Raw genomic sequence first — 18316 nt, 5'->3', positions numbered from 1 at the left:
GGAGTAAGGGGCTTCATCAACATTCAACTAAAGAACTGAATGTAAATGTGGTGAAAAGAGTAAGTTGGCTACTCGTTTAAGCAATTCCATAGTAGTTTACACAAAAGTTTCAAAAAACAAAAATACAGTATGCCAAGGTTTTTGCTGCTGTTTCCCACTCCAGTATGCGCCAGTCAGTCCTGCACGGTCCTGCACAGTGACTATCCATCGGAGTTGGTCCTTACAGGTACCCGTAGTTCTGACTTTTTTCTCAGAATTCTGAGTTTAAAGTCAGAACTCTATTTATGTGTGGCCCTGATCCTCTTCCGTACCTTATATCTCACAACTTCTCAATTCATTTGCATTAGAAAAGCGAAGCACGGTTTAATGCTACAATTACAAAAACGTAAATGAATATATGGGCGCATTGACTTATGGGCGTGCTTTACGTGCTTTACGTGCTTTACATGGGGCCCAGGATTGTCAGGAAGCACTATTCAGCATAACACCGGCGGACGAATGACGAATTTACAAGGAGCCCCCGTTTGTTTTACATTTAGACTAACTATGTTGGCATTGATCTGCTTTGTTCTTTTATGCACACCGTGTTATTCTTCAGTGACGAAGAATGACAGACCAATTATTGGTAAGTTTATTAACACCTTATACTTCAGCATTCACTCTCTCGCGGTTTGCTGTATAAGTTTGGCTTTCTCTTGTTTTGATTTTAAAAAGTGACGTGCTCACATGCATTAGTATTTAACTGAACTTCTTCCCTCTCTAAAGGTGTTCTGGCTCAAGAGGTTCGTATACCTAAACTCAATCAAGACTCTTACATCGCTGCCTCTTATGTAAAGTTCCTGGAGTCCGCAGGGGCGAGGGTCGTGCCTGTCATGTGAGGTTTTATCTAACAGTTATTTGTCAATACGAGTTTTTTTGTAAAAAACCTTTAACCTACTTTTTATGTGGTAAATCCCCTAACCTCGTTGTTTATATCTCTACAGGATTGGTCAGACACCAGAGGAGTATAAAACACTTTTCAACTCCATAAACGGGTAAAAGTTGTAACTGATTTCATAAAGCAGTAAATCCCTTCTTAAATGTTTTTTGTTTTCGTCTTACAGAAAACATTCAAAGCAAGCACAGTCACATCGGCGTCTCGGATGGCCACAAGTGTATGAAAACAATTAATTTGGGGACCTTTTTTTGGCTTTATTTTAGAGATAGGAGGACAACACCAGGTCTGGGCCGCCCGGGTGGTCCAAGTTTCCGAGTTGAGAAGTCGTTACTTCCGACGTGATTTCAGTTCGGAAAGTCGGAATGTTGTAACAATAACACAAAAAAAGCGTCGATGGTACGAAGAAGAAGATCAGTGAAACGTTACTGTTAAAAGTTATATTTGAGCAAAAAGTTGATGTGCAATACCTGAATTAATTAAAAGTACGTTAACGTTAACAAAACTTATTTTGCCCCCCCCCCCCCGATGTGATGACGATTATGACGTCAAGTCGGGAAGTCGGCCACCTCATTCTTTTCCGAGTTTCCCGAGTTGTTGTTACGACTTGAGCAGGTGTTCATGTGCATTTTACAACTCGGAAACTCATTTTTCCGATTTGTCCGACACCACATGAACGCAGCATCTGCACATTGGGCGCACTCAAAATCCACTAGGCTAGCTCTGGGTTTCCATGTGTGTTGTAACTCTCTTTCTGCTTGTTGGTCCTTTGTTGACAGGATCCTCTACCCGGGTGGAGCTGTCAGCCTCACCACGTCTGGTTATGCAAGGGCTGCAAAAATCTTTTATGATCTGGCCATTGAAGTAAAAGCTTGAAATACTTGTAAATAACTGGATTAATAAAGAATCAGTGTTTGATTATGCTTCATTCTGTGTGTTTTTGTTTCAGGCAAACCAGAAAGGAGACTATTTCCCTGTGTGGGGAACCTGTCTTGGATTTGAGCAGCTGACCGTTTTGACAAGTGGAAAAAACCTTCTAGTAAATACCAACACAAGTGATATAGCACTGCACCTGGACTTCACTAACGGTTTGGCTTTGTCCTTATATAAGGTTATGTAGGCTACTTATCAGTAAAATAGCTGTTATTTGTAGGCAGCATCCAAAGCTGTTTTATCATATCTACTCCTGAAAATTTCCAGAGGACTGCTCCTGAAATCCTCCTGATCTGTTTGTTCACACACATGCACATCACTTAATTAGGTGGTTATGAAGCAAACAAAGACTCACAAAACTATGGCTCCCAAAATATATACTTATTTTTTTGCTATGTGCATTTAAGGAACACAATGTTTCGAGCCCGACCGGGCTCTTCCTCAGGTGCTCCTAAGACAAGACATGACATGAAAACAACGACATGTAACAGAGAATATTAGAAGACCCCTGCCCCCTGCCCCCTCTCCCATCTGACAGGGATAGCCTTCTTCTTTGAAGTGCACATGTGAACAACAAGATCATAAGTGCATTTTTTAAAAAAAGGCTCAAGACTGATCTCATTTTGGGGTTGAGACCGAGTCAAGACCAAGACCATATGAAAATCATCATCTTGTGTGAAGGGGGCGTGTCACCCACTTTGAACCATAACACCCCCAGGTTGCCGCCGTAACCGGGGGATAGAAATCTAATTACATATATATTGAAGTTATTATTTTTTTTAGAAACCTTCTAATCAAAGTACTGACATGGAACAATAGCCAATCGGCTATGGTCTTGGACGGTCTTGATTTAACATCCAGAGTCTGCCCAGTCTGAGAGCGGAACAAGACAGAGTAAAAATGCTTTCGAGTCCGAGACGAGACCTTCAAAAAGTGGTCTTGATACTGGTCTTGAGACCAAGACCGATCTCAAGTACTACTCCACTAGAAGCAGCCCTCAAATATCCTATGAAAATGTGAAAGTGTTTGAAATGAATGACTTTGTAACTATTTTTTTGATATATACCTTTTCAAGAAACCGCAGACAGCCGGCTGTTTAAAGGCTTCCCCGCAGAGCTGATGAAAGGTCTGGCATCTGAGCCACTGACGGCGAACGTTCACAAGTGGAGTATCTCAGTGTCGGTATGTCACTCACTACTATGCCTACATCTCAAACTTTTAATTTTGAATATGAAACTTTTGTTAAGTCATTTTTCCAAGTACATACAAAGCAGAAAAAGGGGGAAGCAAAGTGTGGTTAATCTAATGAAAATAACCTCTGTTTCTTTCAGACTCATGAGACAAATGAGGAGCTAAACAATTTCTACAAAGTTCTGTCCACAAATACAGATGGAAGAGTTGAGTTTGTGTCAACAATGGAAGGTAATATCTGAGTAAGATAGTACAAGTTTACGGTGAGAAGAATACTCGGCAGGATTGTAAGAAAAAAGGCTTTCTTTTCTCTTTCTTCTTGGCAGCTTATGATTATCCAATTTACGGGGTGCAGTGGCATCCAGAGAAGAATGCATTTGAATGGAGAAAGCCTTACATCCCACACTCTCCTTCAGCGATAAAGACCACCTTCTATACGGCAGAATTTTTTGTCAATGAAGGTATGAACACAGCATTATTTCTGGTCTATAATTGCATTTTTTTTGACAGCTGCATCCTGAAGATCGGTGAATCTGGCATTGATTGATTTCTCTTCTTACAGCCAGGAAGAACTTGCACAGATTTAACTCAGAGGAGGAGGAGAGACAAGCCCTGATTTACAACTACAGTCCCGTTTACACTCAGCTTGGTAGCAGCTTCGAACAAAACTATTATTTCTGATTCATGCGGATGGCTGCTTGAATTCGCTTCTCAGCCTCTGATTGGCTGTCTCAATCCCGTGACTTGTGAATGTTTGCACATGATTTGCACTGCACACACTGCTTAACCTGTTACCAAAGAGGTTGTAGACTGTGAATACAATAGATGTAACCTGTATAAAAAAAGATGAGCTTATACTTTCCATTTACTATTTATTCAATGACTACGTGTAATATAAAAAGGATCAAGTGATGCGATGAACTGAAAAAGGAAATTAAAATCCAACTCAGGCTTAGCTTTGTCAGTCATTTTTTTTTTATCTTCTTTGGTTTTACAAACCTGTTGGCATTTTGTTAGCAGCAAGCTTGTGTCTTATTAAAGACCAAAACGATGGTTAAAAAGAGAAAATAATCTGTACATACATTTGATTTGTCAACAGTAAACAGACCCTTACTTAATGCTAATATAGCTTTGTTGTAATTCACGTACCAGGATGCACTTGTTTTTAGATGACAGGTAAAATCTTTATACAGCAATATTCTCCAAAGTTGCCAACCACCACCACAAGAGCATCAAAAAGAATAGGCAAAAAGAGACCGAGGGCTGATAAAATATCTATTGTTTTATTCTAACATTGACCTTCATGCCACAGTCTGACATCAATCTCCTTCTATGCTTTGGATTACAAAGTTGAGCGTCTTGGAAAAAGTCTTCGATAACTGGCAGGAAAGTTCAACGTTTGCCACTTTGCGTTTGTAAAGTCCAACTTCAACTGAATTCAAGGACAGCAACAGGAGAACAGAAATGAATAGTCAGATGTATCTTCCAAAATGCTTTATGCACAAATAACACTCAGGTAATATTGTTTTCTTTCTCTTTTTTTTTTTTTCTTTTTCTTTTTTTTTTTTTTAGAATAAAATGATATTTGAATAACATTTACACATCAAGCTGACGAGACTGGGATCTCAATCACAATAGTACTGGAAATGTAATTAATGCAATCCAGTAAGGAACATTCAAGATGTCAAAATGACCAAGTGGAACTGAGCTATCAGGGCGAGTGCTGCAATTAACCTCGTAACATGCACTGAAACGCAACACAAATGGCCATTCTAATAAGAAATTAAAATCATGGGAAATTAAACATGTGCCTCAAGAAATTGTCATGTTGCTTGCTTGAATTTCTTCATTTGATTAAGTTCACTCATTTTTATAGATCATTTCTCAGGGTACTACACTATCCTACCGGCTTTTTGCCCTCAACCTTAAAGGTCACATATTATCCTCCTTTTGTAACACGTTTAAATAAGTCTCCCAAAAACATGTCTGCAAAGTTTCTTGCCCAAAGTCCACTCCCATCATTTATTTGTTCACGTCTATAAACCCCTCTATTTCAGTCCTGCTCAGAACAGGCTGTTTCTGTGTCTGTAGCTTTAAATGCAAATGAGCTGTGTCTGACCACGCCCCCTCTCTGGAAGGGGATGTGGCTGGCATTTTCACGCACCATGCCAGATTGTTTACAGTGAGAAGGCGGACTCAAAGGGGCAGAACAAACACCTTGCTGTTGGAGTGTCATCCACCCGGGGGAGGGGCTACTCTCCTTTGTGATGTCACAAAGGGAAAATCTGCAAACGACCTGTTTGAGCACACATTTTCTGAAAAGTGGAGCAGGCAGAAGGAGAGGAAGGACTTTTCTCATAATCATGGGGTTCGAAGACAGAATAGGGACACATATTAAAGTGTTTACGAAGTGTATTTTGTATAATATGTGAGCTTTAATCAATGTATTCTCTCAATTAAGTCAGTTAAGAGTAAAGTCAGACCACTCTCATTATCTAACACTGCAGTTTCTGTACTGGTTATAAGTGTCTTCACCTACCTTTCTTACACATTGTATAAGCAATGATGCATGCAGATTCTGTACATTTTAGTAAGGTGTAATGATTTGGGCTATTTCTCCAGAGAATTGTAATTTTGAAAGTTCAAAATCCTTGCAGGTCAAAAATCAAATATTAGCCTTTTTAAAGTAACTAACCACGTGTACTAGCTATTACATTTTAAATACAGCTGCCATTTTGGGAAACTCATTTATTAGCTTTCTTGTAAAGGATTAGGTGAAAAAATATACCTTTCCATAAATATTAAGCTAAAACCAGGGAAATTGTTAGTTTAGCTTAGCTTAGCCTAGCATAGACACAACAAACAGGCAAAAAAATAGTCCAGGTCATAACCTCTGAATGAAACAAGAATAAGAACAATTTAGGGTTGAATTCTGATGATACAGTAAAATGTACGGCTGGTTAAAGTCAGAGCAAACAGGCAGTTCTTGCTTAGTATAAGCTAACGGCCAGGCTAACCAATTTTCAAACCTGTAAGCCAAGCTAGCCAGCTGCTAGCTATATTGTTATGTTAAAAATCAAGACCAAAGAGAAGATGAACTTCTAATCCGTCAACATGAAAGCAAATAAAAGTTTCTTTCCCAAAATGTCAAACTATTTCTATAAAATTAGCGTCATAGTGGTTTATAAGTGTCGTCCTGCAGCAGGATGTTTCTGACAAAGTAAGGCACAGTGACTAAAACAATGTAATGCTTTGTTTTTTTAAAGACATTTGTTAAAATTGACGCTTCACAGTAAAACCGTCTAAAATGAACTTTGAGAAACCAATGACATATTTCATCTTCTAAAAGGTTAACCTGTCACAGAATTTCTGCAGCGAATCTGGAAAAAAAAACATGAAATAAAGCTACGAGATGAAACGAACATCGGGGCGAACATGAACACTGAAAAGAAAATATATCCGTAAGAGCCGAGTGAATGTTCGTGTGCTATTTTACATACTGTAAGAACAACAGACACAACCACAGTCCAACATGAAAGTTCTTCACGACTTTAAAAATAGTTACATTTCCAGAATCTGCACAATTCCAGACACGCAGTATGAACACTGGCAACCAGTGTTTTTTTCACCAGGCGTCTGTTTTTCAATAATATACAAGCCCACGAGTTATGTGCTATAAGGTTTTTTTTCCCCTCACATCTGAAAAGTCTGTGTGAGAGCAGATGCTTCCTTCTGCTTTTTAAGGAGCTGGTCCATCCTGCCGTGGAGGAGACCACCATGTTTTATCAATCAGTATATTCCAAAACATCACGTTAGCTCTTCGGTCTTTGTCGGCTCTCTGCAGGGCCTTAAAGTTTTAAACTCAGGGCAGAGGATGGGAGGACGGATGTAGAAGTAGATCGGCCGTCTGCTGGAAAGGCAGTCTCCGGTTCAGCATGCGGACACAGGGAGCCCAAAATGCAAACCAAAATCAAACTGAGCAACGACAGGTGAGAGTTGCATATTGTGGACGACTGTATGCTTGAGGTTGTGCTGGAGCACAGGGACAGGATGGAGGTTCAGGTAATCGAAAAAACGCATGGTTTGGGAAATATTCTGGGGTGCACAGAAGCATCAGGAGGCCAAGCTAACCCTCGTCTTCACTCTCCTCTTCCAGCACCTCCTCAAACACGATCTCTGGTAGTCTGAAGCATTCCTCGAAGAAGTTCACCAGGGACTGGCTGAGGTGCTGCCTTGTTGCTTCGCTGTGGATGAAGTGGCCTTCATCTGGGTAGATCTGAGACACAAAGAAAAAGTGTACGGGAGTTTTTACAGGTTTACAACCAAATATTACAACAAAAATATTAAAGACAAGTTAGTTTTGATTCATTTTGTAGGCATTGACTAATCCATTTAGCGCTTCCTTTCTGAGTTGTGATTTTGATTTGTCATAACTCGGTTATGCCTACAGGGGTTAACATAATCATATTAGAGAAATAACGGGTTAGGTTAAAGCACACGTGAACAGTAACCTGTCAGTCAGTCAGTAATAAGCTCCAATGAACATTCAACTGAATTACATTGAATCTTAATTGGATTAGTCCTGGTGTTATTGCAGGATGCCCAAGAAGGTCTCATAATCTCATTATGTGGAATGAAGGCATTGTGAATGAGGGCTAATCCTCCGCCTGCTGAGGGATGCCTCCTGGTTCAAAAAGCTCCCAGAGGTTTGTGGAAAAAACTAAACCAGGCGATGAAAGACAGCCAGAGAAATTGGACCAGGAGCTGTTGTTGTTCCAGAGAAGAGAAAACCACGTACCTGTAAGGTGTAGTTGGCTTTTTCATTGATGAGCTGGGAGATGAATTTTGCCGTGTGCTGGAAATGGACTTTCTCTGGGGGAACAGAATTCAATAAAAGAGAAATAAATGTAAAGACTGAACTTTTTTTTTTCATGTTAAATTAAAATGATTTATAGTAAGGTTGTAAAAAATCCTACCATCAGCTGTTGGATGGATAATGAGAAACTTCTTATCCATGAACTGAGACGCTCTGTGGGCTAAATTTGCCATCTGAGGAGAAGCGAGACGAAGCAGCAAATCAGATTAAGTGAGACACTTCCATTTTTTTACTGGAATTAGAAGCAGAAGAATAGCGATCAGATCTTACCGTGTACGCTCTTGGATCAGGTTTAGGCAGTCCCAGATATCTCTCTGAAAACGCAGAGGCTACAGAGGAGAGAGCGTCGAGTGAGAACACTGAAATCCAAATCCTACCATCATTTGATTAACGAGATTGCTTTCTCGTTTCAGTCCAACCATTTTACCGGCAAAAACTATATCCTTCAGCAGGTCCGTCCTTCTTCCACATTCAAATATATTCACCAATCTACATATTTTTTCAGACTTGACGTCCCCTTCATTTGCAATTCCAAACTTATACAGTGTCTTGGCTTGTCTCTCTCTCTTCCTCCTCAGGCAAAGCAAGAGGAATCAAATAGACGGGGAAATCAGTCACACCAGCTCCTCCTTAATTTGCAGTTTCCTGACTCGGTGAAGCTACAAGAGCACCGACTCTCCGTCTCCGTCTCTGTCACTCTAACTCTGCACTGATTCTACATTTTACACATCTTGTTCTTTGGGTATTGGAGTTGAGGCCGGTGTGGTTAACTCTGTCTGGCTCTGTTATTATTGGGGTCTTGGTACTGTATATCTGAGCTATTCACAACCTTCTTTGGAAGATTTATTTTTTACAAACTTACCATATAATTCAAAGTCGGTGATGGGTGAAAGAACAGCGCCACACTTCACGGGCGAATCCTCGCCACTGACCAACAAGCTGGTCACAAAGCCTCCGTACACCTGAGGGAAACAAAAACACAAAATCAGGTTATTCACCATGTAGAAGGCTACAACGATGGAGCGTTATTGTTTGCGGTGTTCCTTGTTATAAACATAGAAATTCAGATGATAACCCCTCATCGTGGGCTCAGTCGCTGCCATGTTTGAATGCTGAACAGCCCGATGGACTAATTGTGGTGCACAGCTGAGTTTTGGACAAACTGAAAACCTAAGAGGACACTCCAAGAACTTAATGGTCCAACATGGATGTGAGGTGCACACTCACACTAGTCCCAGTTGTTCCATCCCCCCCCCACATAACGTTTCAATAAAACACATGCATGGCTTAACGTGATCATGAAGGGTGCTTAGGTTATAAGACAGGGGGACTCGACGCTGTCATGCATGAACTGTACCGTGCCAAAGCACACCTCTTCTGATTGGCCAATGCCAAGACACTGGTCCAACAAACTGGACTTTATGAGGGTGAAGCGTGCTTGGGCATGGTACGGATTGCCTAGTGTGAATGTGCCCGAACACACACTGATTCTTTTAAGGACACACAAACGTCTACTCACCTTTCCAAAAGCTCCAACTCTGGTTTTGTCAATGTAGGGCTCTTTCAAAAGGAAACTGAAAAGATAAAACATTATGTATGAGTGAGGTGAGGTTCAAACCAAAGCATATGCAGCAACACAAGAATTGGCAACTTTAAAGGAAACTTCATATAGCATAGAGCATAGCATAGCATAAAGGGACATAGTCATAAATCTGCTGTACTTCTCTCTGCAGTTGTTGTTGTTTCTCTGTTTGTTTTTCTCCTTCTCTATTTATCTCTTTCTGTAAACCCAACACTGCCGCAGTTGGCTTTCTCCAACATGATTCTGGCTCTGCTTGAGGTTTCTCGCTGTTGAAAGGAGTGTGTGTTTCTTTGCTTCTCTGACTTTTTTAAATGTAATGCTCACAGTGGATTCATGTTGGGTCTTTATAAATTAAAAAACAAAGAGTAGAGTCTAGGATTTGTCAACAACTCCAGTGCAACTGTCGAATAAAAAGCTATTTATTTCATGTTTACTTTCACACCAGTGAAATGTTTCTCATACTTGAGTGCGTCCTTCTGGTTCTGCTCCTCGTACACGCCCAGCTGCTTCTGGATGCGATGCAGCAGGTTTGTCCCCTGGAAGCCGCTCCCTCGGCCGTCACAGCGCACAACCACAGCGCCGAAGCTGCTCACCAGCACCGTGGCCCAGTCCAAGCTAAAGCGCTCCGACACCATCTGGCCACCGGGTGTCCCGTCTCTTCACAAGCACACACACAACCACAGTCAACCAGATTAAAGAAACACCTGCTAAATGTGTCATATATAAAAAAATAAACCTGAAATAGTGGGACATCAAAGGAGCATGTGTCTGCTTTTGGACACTAAGTACACAACCTAATCCCTTCTTTCCCCTGCTTTTCAAATATATTTGGGTATGCACTATTTACTGAGGGTATCTGTGAACTCGCAGTGAGTTAAAATGTGCAGAAAGGTACCGCTGATTAGAGGCACAAGAATAACAGACAGCTCAAAATGCTTCTGTCTTAAGTTTGGCAGGAAAAGGGAAGTTTGATATCTTTTTAAAATGATCATGATTTCAAAAAGCCTCTGCTCCCTGTCTAATTATTTGAGGCATGCAAGTGTTTGAGGTGGAAAACCATTCAGTTGGAGCGTAAGCTTTCTCTGTTCAACTAATGGGGCATAGTTATTGTTGCTGTTATTGAATCACACAGAGGAATGTGGCTGTGATGAGCAGAAAAGCCAAACTCTTCTTAAATTTGAGCTGCAGACTAAAGCATACCTGGGGCCTTGAGGAAAGACCTGCTAATGCTAATGCTAATGCTAATGACAGGACAGGAGGGACTCATCCTAATCCAGCTAACGTTAGGGAGAAGAAAACCTTACATGCAAGTAAAACTCTTTCCAGGAGGCCTCGATTTATAAGAACAGTCATGTCCTCATACAACCTGGGGGTGGACTCAAGACCCTGTTGAGTGAAAGTGTGTGCAGTAGAGGCTCTACAGAAGAGAGTGAAAATATGTTCTAATACATACACAAGCAGGAGCAGAGGGTAGTGTGACGCTTCCATGAAGCTGGCAGGTTTGAGGATCTGCAATGACAAGGCTGTAAACACAGAGACAAACACGTGTTATCTCAAACAGAATACGAAGACCGGTGAATTCACACACAGTATGATGCTTTATGACCTTTAGGTTTCGGTGTTATAATAAACATAAGAATACATTTGCTCTATCCTTCCCTCGAGAGAAGTCTTAAGTGTAGAGAAATGTAGATGTAAGAGCCAAATATCTCATCCTCAGAAAACAAGACTGATGATAACACAATCAAACAGCCATGTTTATTCCTCTGTGCCGTACTGTGGATCAAGCCTGGAAGTTTACGAGAAGAAAGCTACACATATCAGTCTTATTACTCAAAATATTCGTCCACTCAGGACTCAGGGCAGTTAAACCTTTTACAGTTTGAAAATGAAATATAAACAAACACTGAAAATTGTTTTTCCAGAGCTGATTAAAACATACACAACATGTGACAAAGTGCCACAACCAGCTGCTGCTTCGTGTTCAAACTGTCACCTTTAAAGATACTAAATGTGACTTTGTTGCTGCTTACTGTAGTCGTCCATGATGATCTCCTTGTACTCGATCGTGGGCATCTGCATGGAGTCCAGGGTCAGCCTCAGGTTCTCGTTGGTCTCCAGTTTGTAGACTTCTGCGATACCTGCAGACAGAATGTCATTAAACAACAAGATTTAAAAGCCTTTGACTTCTTGATACGAGTGATGTGTTCATTGTTTGGTGGGTGAAAATCAAGTTAGCTTTAATGCACTCAGAAAAAAAACCCTGTTAAACAGCTGAAGAATAAACACTGATTAGATTTCAGTGCAGAGTTTACTGACTGCTTTTAACATAACAAGGACGGGGACATCCTATTGGCTAAAGATGACACAGTCTGTCGCTTTGGAAATCACATTAGAGTATGCTGATGTAGCTGTTGAGCAGCTCATAATTTAATGAGAACATTCACCCCAGAGGAGTAATGTGATTACTGACATCATGCAGGACCTGGCTGATGGACAAACAGTGACTCGGTGCACAGGTGGTCGTTCTGCACGCTGACAGAAACACGTCTCTCCGCTTAAAGCAAGGTCGTTTTCATATGTAGCCGATATGCTAATGTGCACAAGGTCACCGTTAATGTCTTTAACATTATTCGGAGCCGTGTAAATGCTAATGTGTGATTGAGTCGTTCAAACACTTACTCTCTCTGTCCTGCGTCTCGCTCTCTGCGCCTCTCTGTGTCTTGTAAACGGAAACAAACGGGATGTCCCGGCCTAGAGAGGAAATTAGAAACTTTGATCAGCTCAATTTTAAACCATTCAGTTTAAAAAAACCACACAGGTACTGTTTCAGAGCATTTTTGTTCCTGTTTGTGCAAAGAGCTAAATCTGTTTTGATCCCATCCCCAAATTATCTCACCTACCGCAAATAACAGGAGGGAAAAACAAACACACAAAGGGACAATTCTTTGCTTATGTAATGCAAAAGCTTAAATAGCTTTTTTCTGTATCTAGGCCACCAACAGAAGCTAAGTCCCTCACACTAAACACAGCCCTTAAACCTTGACTATGAGGGAGAAAGGATCGGAAATAAAGGGATTGATCCTTTTAGCAAAATTTGGTAATAATGTGTTTGTTTGCGCTCTCTCTATCATTTATTTTCCCCTACTCCCCCTCTCTCTCTCTCTCTTCTCATTTTAATAACACCGTAGAGTCATCATGTTGGGTCTTCTAGTAAGGCTTTGACTTGATTACAAATGTTTGCTGAGTCAGCGATTTGGTGGCACGATGGTCATTTTCTCGTGGTCTCGTGAGATCAGTTAAGATATATTATGAAGGTTCAAAAGTGATTTAAAAAAAAAGATTGGAGCAGTGATTAACTGCTGAAGCTTTGAGACTTAAATCAAACTTAACACTATAAAAAAAGCTTTTGTCTCTTGTAGCAGCATAACGACAGTGATTTGACATTCTGATAATTATTTATCTACAAGAGCCCTTTTTCAAATTTTTTGTTGTTGTCAAACCATACCAACAATAACTAATAAAGGGGGAGACTTTCAACAGTGGTCCAAAAACACCTTATGTGTATTTGTGTCAGTAAAGACTACTGAATTATCTATTTGGCTAAAAAAATAATTGGTACTATAATACTACAATTATAACGTATAAGTTGAATATGAGGGACAGGTGAGTGTGTTAGCTACCTTGGCAGTTGAGCAGGAAGTAGCTCATGTTGTGGCTGAAGGAGCCGCTGATGTATCCACAGCTGTCAGTCAGGGCGCACGACAGACAGCGGCGGTTGAATGAACCAAACGTGTCCGCACTATCGAAACAAAGAAGAAAAACTGCATTATTATTTATTGTTTTACTTTTACATGAGCACAAAGTAAGCCAACAACAAAACAGAAAACACAACAGAGAGAAAAGCTGTACAAACCTGTACAGATGTCTTCGCTTTGGACCGTCCTCAGTGCTCAAGAAGTATCTAAATGGAAATAAAAGACGAGCAAATGTCACGGCAGGGATTTGAGTTTAGATTTCACATCAACATAGAGAGAGTTTTGCAGAGCTGTGTTCTCGACCTAACCTGGAGGTGGGGGGGGGGGGGGGGGGGAAGCACCTGGAATGAACAAGCAGCACCCAATCTACTCACTAGAATAGATGTTGCATGAATGATTAATGGGGGGAAAACAGGGGATTAAGTCCCTTTGGAGCAGAAGTAGGCCGAATTGTAATTTTTGGTTTGAGAGTTCTCCAAGTCCCTTCAACACCTGGGGAACGATGAGTCACTGTTTCTATATGTGTTGCTGTGAATGCAGTCGTGTACATGATGTGAGATCATGTTAGTGAGATCACAGCTGCCTTGAAGCGGCCTGCAGTGAAGTCGTTAATGATCTGGGAATGAGGGCGATGAGTCACATTCCTCATGGGTGCTCAGCACACTAGATTTCTCTATATTGGGGCAACAGTGATATTTATACATAACGTATGATAATCAGGGCACAGATTGACAATGAACAGCCTCATTTGTCTGTTTGACAGCAACTAACAATCCCTCTCTGCTCTGTTCATGATGCTGAAACTTTTCAAATGTCTGTGTCTCTGCAGTGCTGGAACATGTTAACCATCCGTGTCTCTGTCCAGGGTGCTAGAAAAATGCAACTGCGTGTGTCTCAGTGCATGCTGCTGAAATATTCATACTGTCTGTGTCTCTGTCCATGGTGCTGAAACATTCAAATTGCTTGTGGCTGTTTTCAAAACTGCCTACTACATACTACTATCAAACGTAGTATGTTGTATGACAATCGGTGGTTATTATGCAGTATGCCGGGCACGGCTAAGCTGGTTTTTGGTCTTGGAATTCAGAAGTAAACAACAGCCCAGCTGACAGCAAACACCACTACAGTGTAGCATCGAATAACGGTCTGAAAAAAAGTGATTCATTTTGATTTTCATTATTGTGAGAATCCAAAAAAGATAATTGGTGGTATCTTTGTTTTGTTTCGTCTGATTGTGATTATTTCCCCTGTTAGGATGGCCGTCACTATCCGTCATTTTGATCTATTACCTGGAGTATACTTGAAATGCATTTGTTCGAATACTACAAATCAGCACATAGTACTGCTTTAGTAGGCGGTTTCTAAAACAGCCAGAGTCTCAATGCTGGAAGTTTTAAACCATCTGTGTCTCTGTCCATGGTGCTGAAAATGTAATCAGTTCAAGAAATGTTTAGATTTCCTTTTCATATCACATTCGAATAAAAGTTATTTTGTTTATTCTTTATTTTTGTATAACCAAATACAGGGATATAATGTGCTTAAAAATCCCCTAAAGCTTTGACGTTTTCAGTTAAAAAAAAGATGACTTTGCAGAAAACCCTTTTACTGGGAGGTGAATTATCCCAAGGGATAGTGCAAAACCGATAAGACACTGCAGATTGGTAAGACACTGAAACGCATCTGCACATTATACATCAGTGTCTCCCTACTGCAGTCCAGCAGAAATATGATATGAGTTGGTGCTGTGAGCTGAGCAACTTCTAACTTATTTCCATGTGTTCAGCTTATTTTTCTTTAACGTTAAGATTTCTTCACTGTTCTACATCCATGAGGTTATTGTTAAGACAGCTCAATTATCCTCAGGGGTCTACTTGAGAAAATGTGTTTCATATATAAACAAAGCAGGTTGAGATGGGGCCTCTGTGCCTGGGAGGAGAGCCAATTCAAACTTAAACTCACTAGCTAACTAAAATCCTTCACCTGGTCATAAATGAGCGGATAATCAAATAAATTTATTTCACTTGAAAGAAAGGAAACTTTTAATAAATAATAAAATAAAACAACAGATAAAGTCATGTATAATGTTGTCTGTTTTGTGTTTTGTGGGTGCTCACATCAACTGGCTCTCCTCGTTGTAGGCCAGGACTTGGGTGACGTCCCAGTCTCCAGACGTGATGGACTGCAGTGTGTCCGTGCTCGTGTTGGGCTTTGGAGAGAAACGATCAGCTGTTAGATTTATCAGGGGATGAACACTGAACATCTAATCAGTTTGATTGCTTAAATGTCACCAAAACAAAAACACATTGAGCCACAACAAGTGTAACTGCAGGCTTACACAGCTGTTAGAACATTATCACAATTTACACATTTATCAAAGTGGCTGTCTGTAGGGATAATTATTATGATTATAAAAGAAGAAAAAGACTGAGAGAAATATGAACAGGAACATTTTCCTACCTGTGAGATAGACATGGAGATGTGGAAGAACTTCCCCCTTCCTCCTTGCGGGATGGCACGAATGAAGAACAGCTTGAGCCCATCTTTGGAAAACAGAGGCTTCTCATTCTGGAGACATGGAGGAGATTGTTCCAATACTTAATTTCACTAAGTGGGACACCCCCAAAAATGGCCACAAAATAATGTAACAGAGTCTACATGCTTGAAGTAAGGGAGTCAAATTGATACACATTTTAATTATCGATATCTCCAAATACATTTGTCAATTTTCTTACCTGTCTGTGCAGCCATCTTTCGCTCTCATCCTCATGTTTCTGTAGAAACAAGTTGACAGGATTTTAAATAGTATTTGAAAACATGTTCGACCGTCTTTGCATACAACAGTATTTCACAAACACACAGGGCAGGGCCTCGGTATGTGCTTTTCTGTTTATGTGTGGATGTGTTTTTCTATTGTTTTTATTGATTGATTCGAGTGGAGGCAGCTGAATGTCTGGCAGCACTTTGAGTCCAAGACTAATTTCCCAGAGGGGACAATAAAGAGTGTCGTATCGTACCTTTGTACACACTCCCGTCGTGGCCTCACACAGCGTGAGGATGGAGATGTTCTGGGCTCTGTTCAGCCAGTTGATTGCCAGTTTGGTGGAAGTGGCCCATTTCACCATGGTCACATAGTACTCACTGAAAAAACAAAAACATATTACATATAAATGCTTATTTTTCATTCTATGGTGTCTAAATCAGCCAATAAAATCAGCCCAACTGAGATACAAACACGAGACTACTGACACTGATGAAACTATACTATCACTATTGACTAAATGTTTCCTAAGTGTAATGATGATGGACTTTTCAAAATGAATGAATCATTAATGATCTCTCATGACATTTTAGAGCAGGATATAATGAGCCACAGCAAAAGGGCAACGCCAAATTGAGTGTGAATGTAAAAAGAGCAAATGGAGACATTAAACTTAATAAAGTGGGACCACACTTAGCAAATATGCAACGCCGGAGGACTGCAGTTTAGAGGATCTTTGCAAGAAATGCACAATAACAGAGCAACAAACTGATGCAGAAGAACATATGATATATAAGCTATGTGCACACCTGAGTTATAATAAAAAATGATTATACACATGAGAGAATACATGCATATGGAGAAAATATGTAAATTAATGGATGAAAGCAGGAGGTGGAAAATATGCATCATTTGATAGAGCAGACAGATTGATTGTTAAACAGTTTTTTGGTCCCTCACCCGATCCTGGGATCATCAGGCCTCCTCATCTCGATGGTGTGAAGAGGACCGTTCAGGTTCACGACGTACAGAGTGATGACCGGGTTCTCTTCACCGGCCTGGGCGGGATGAGCAAAATGGAGACATTAGCAAAAAATTAAAATCTGAATAAAAATATGTACGCCAAGGTTGTTAATGTAGTGTTAAGAATGAAACTGCACCTTAGGGTAGTGGTACTCCTTCCCCATGGGGTAGGGTGTTCCTGTGAACATGGGCAGCTCCATCCTGGGCACCAGGGTGTCATTGATGGTGGCGTACGCTAACCTGGCACCATCTGGAGACCACCAATGAGCAATGTGGGACTGGAAAATCTCCTCTGGAAGAATGAAGAGAAAGTGATCATCAATCAAACTGACTGAGAATACAATCTGTTGTTACTCATTAGTAGAAGAGATGAACAGGCTTTTGGGCGCATGGACATAATCTCAGGGAAATGCAGAAGTGTCTTTAAGCTGCATTATTTTCTAATGGCCAGCAGGGGGCGACTCCACTGGTGGCAGAACTCTAATTATATAAACGCAATAAGAAAACAAGCCTAATCCTATCTTGCTTTAATACCTCAATATGTCAACCTTCAAAGATCACACTCAGATTGGTGCAACGATGGTATTCCACTTTCTATGTACAGTTTAAGGTCAAAACCTGTTTTACCCAGTACCAGGTTACAGTGCCAGTACATCACAAACCATCTACTGACAATACAAAACATAGGTTAATCAATTCAGAACTTCCCCAGAAGGAGTAATAATTCACCTAAAACTCAAGACGAGGCATAAAAAGTACCTTTCCGCCCCATCAGACACAAAGTACTCTGCCTCTTCCCGCACCTGTACACTCTAACTCACTTTGTACCTCTTTCCTTAACCTACACACAACACATAAAAAAAAACCACAGAGCTCCAAATGTTGAGGTCATAAATCAGAGCAGCTTTTAATCTCGGTACAGGCCGTCGACCGAAATAGAACTCAGGTACAATTCCATGAAACAAACCAAGTAGCAACAATTTCTCACCAGGTACAACTACACGCTGTTCTTCAGAGAACTTTTTGTGTGTGTGTGTGTGTGTGTGTGTGTGTGTGTGTGTGTGTATGCTCCACTTTCAGCAAGAAACTCACTCCAACCCATTTCAGACCTGAGACCAAGAGGGTTCCCTTGAGACCCACTATGTACAAGTTCATTTTAAAGTTGTGTAGCAATCACGCACGCTTGTTGATCAGACACAGAGAACACAATGATGAGGACAAGAGCAGCTTATGCTGTTAATCTGTCCTGCAATACAAACAC

General features: G+C 40.7%; 2 protein-coding genes across 6 annotated transcripts in view; one reads left to right on the top strand and one right to left on the bottom strand.

The window, feature by feature from the left end:
* The first annotated feature begins 291 nt into the window (after window positions 1-291).
* On the top strand, window positions 292-4013 carry ggh (gamma-glutamyl hydrolase (conjugase, folylpolygammaglutamyl hydrolase)). Its single transcript, XM_061065097.1, has 9 exons — window positions 292-625; window positions 766-874; window positions 984-1034; window positions 1714-1798; window positions 1884-2022; window positions 2943-3049; window positions 3199-3289; window positions 3385-3519; window positions 3621-4013. The coding sequence occupies exons 1-9, from the start codon at window positions 499-501 to the stop codon at window positions 3737-3739; spliced, it is 963 nt and encodes a 320-aa protein (XP_060921080.1). The 5' UTR covers window positions 292-498; the 3' UTR covers window positions 3740-4013.
* Window positions 4014-4320: 307 nt separating this feature from the next.
* The window catches only part of dpp6a (dipeptidyl-peptidase 6a), a 208477-nt gene continuing 194481 nt past the window's right edge, over window positions 4321-18316 (bottom strand). For all 5 annotated transcript variants that reach the window (XM_061065077.1, XM_061065078.1, XM_061065080.1 and 2 more), the window contains 18 exons: window positions 17193-17347; window positions 16993-17090; window positions 16289-16412; window positions 16007-16045; window positions 15732-15839; window positions 15389-15480; window positions 13433-13480; window positions 13200-13318; window positions 12199-12270; window positions 11550-11657; window positions 10970-11039; window positions 9979-10173; window positions 9454-9508; window positions 8797-8896; window positions 8205-8263; window positions 8035-8107; window positions 7857-7930; window positions 4321-7334 (listed from right to left, as the gene is read on the bottom strand). In XM_061065077.1, the coding sequence (XP_060921060.1) occupies window positions 7185-7334; window positions 7857-7930; window positions 8035-8107; window positions 8205-8263; window positions 8797-8896; window positions 9454-9508; window positions 9979-10173; window positions 10970-11039; window positions 11550-11657; window positions 12199-12270; window positions 13200-13318; window positions 13433-13480; window positions 15389-15480; window positions 15732-15839; window positions 16007-16045; window positions 16289-16412; window positions 16993-17090; window positions 17193-17347 (1739 nt within the window). In that variant the 3' untranslated portion in view covers window positions 4321-7184. The remainder of the gene's footprint in view (window positions 7335-7856; window positions 7931-8034; window positions 8108-8204; window positions 8264-8796; window positions 8897-9453; window positions 9509-9978; window positions 10174-10969; window positions 11040-11549; window positions 11658-12198; window positions 12271-13199; window positions 13319-13432; window positions 13481-15388; window positions 15481-15731; window positions 15840-16006; window positions 16046-16288; window positions 16413-16992; window positions 17091-17192; window positions 17348-18316) is intronic.

This window comes from Labrus mixtus, chromosome 19 (genome assembly GCF_963584025.1).
Source record: "Labrus mixtus chromosome 19, fLabMix1.1, whole genome shotgun sequence".
NCBI lineage: Eukaryota > Metazoa > Chordata > Actinopteri > Labriformes > Labridae > Labrus > Labrus mixtus.
Note: the sequence above shows the minus strand (reverse complement) of the source record. Positions and strands in the feature narration are given on the sequence as shown.

Bases quoted from the DNA above. Each gene is read 5' to 3' on its own strand.
- ggh (XM_061065097.1), top strand. From the start codon at position 499: ATGACGAATTTACAAGGAGCCCCCGTTTGTTTTACATTTAGACTAACT. The intron at 626-765 runs GTAAGTTTATTA...CCCTCTCTAAAG, and splicing joins GAATGACAGACCAATTATTG to GTGTTCTGGCTCAAGAGGTT. The intron at 3,050-3,198 runs GTATGTCACTCA...TGTTTCTTTCAG, and splicing joins AGTGGAGTATCTCAGTGTCG to ACTCATGAGACAAATGAGGA.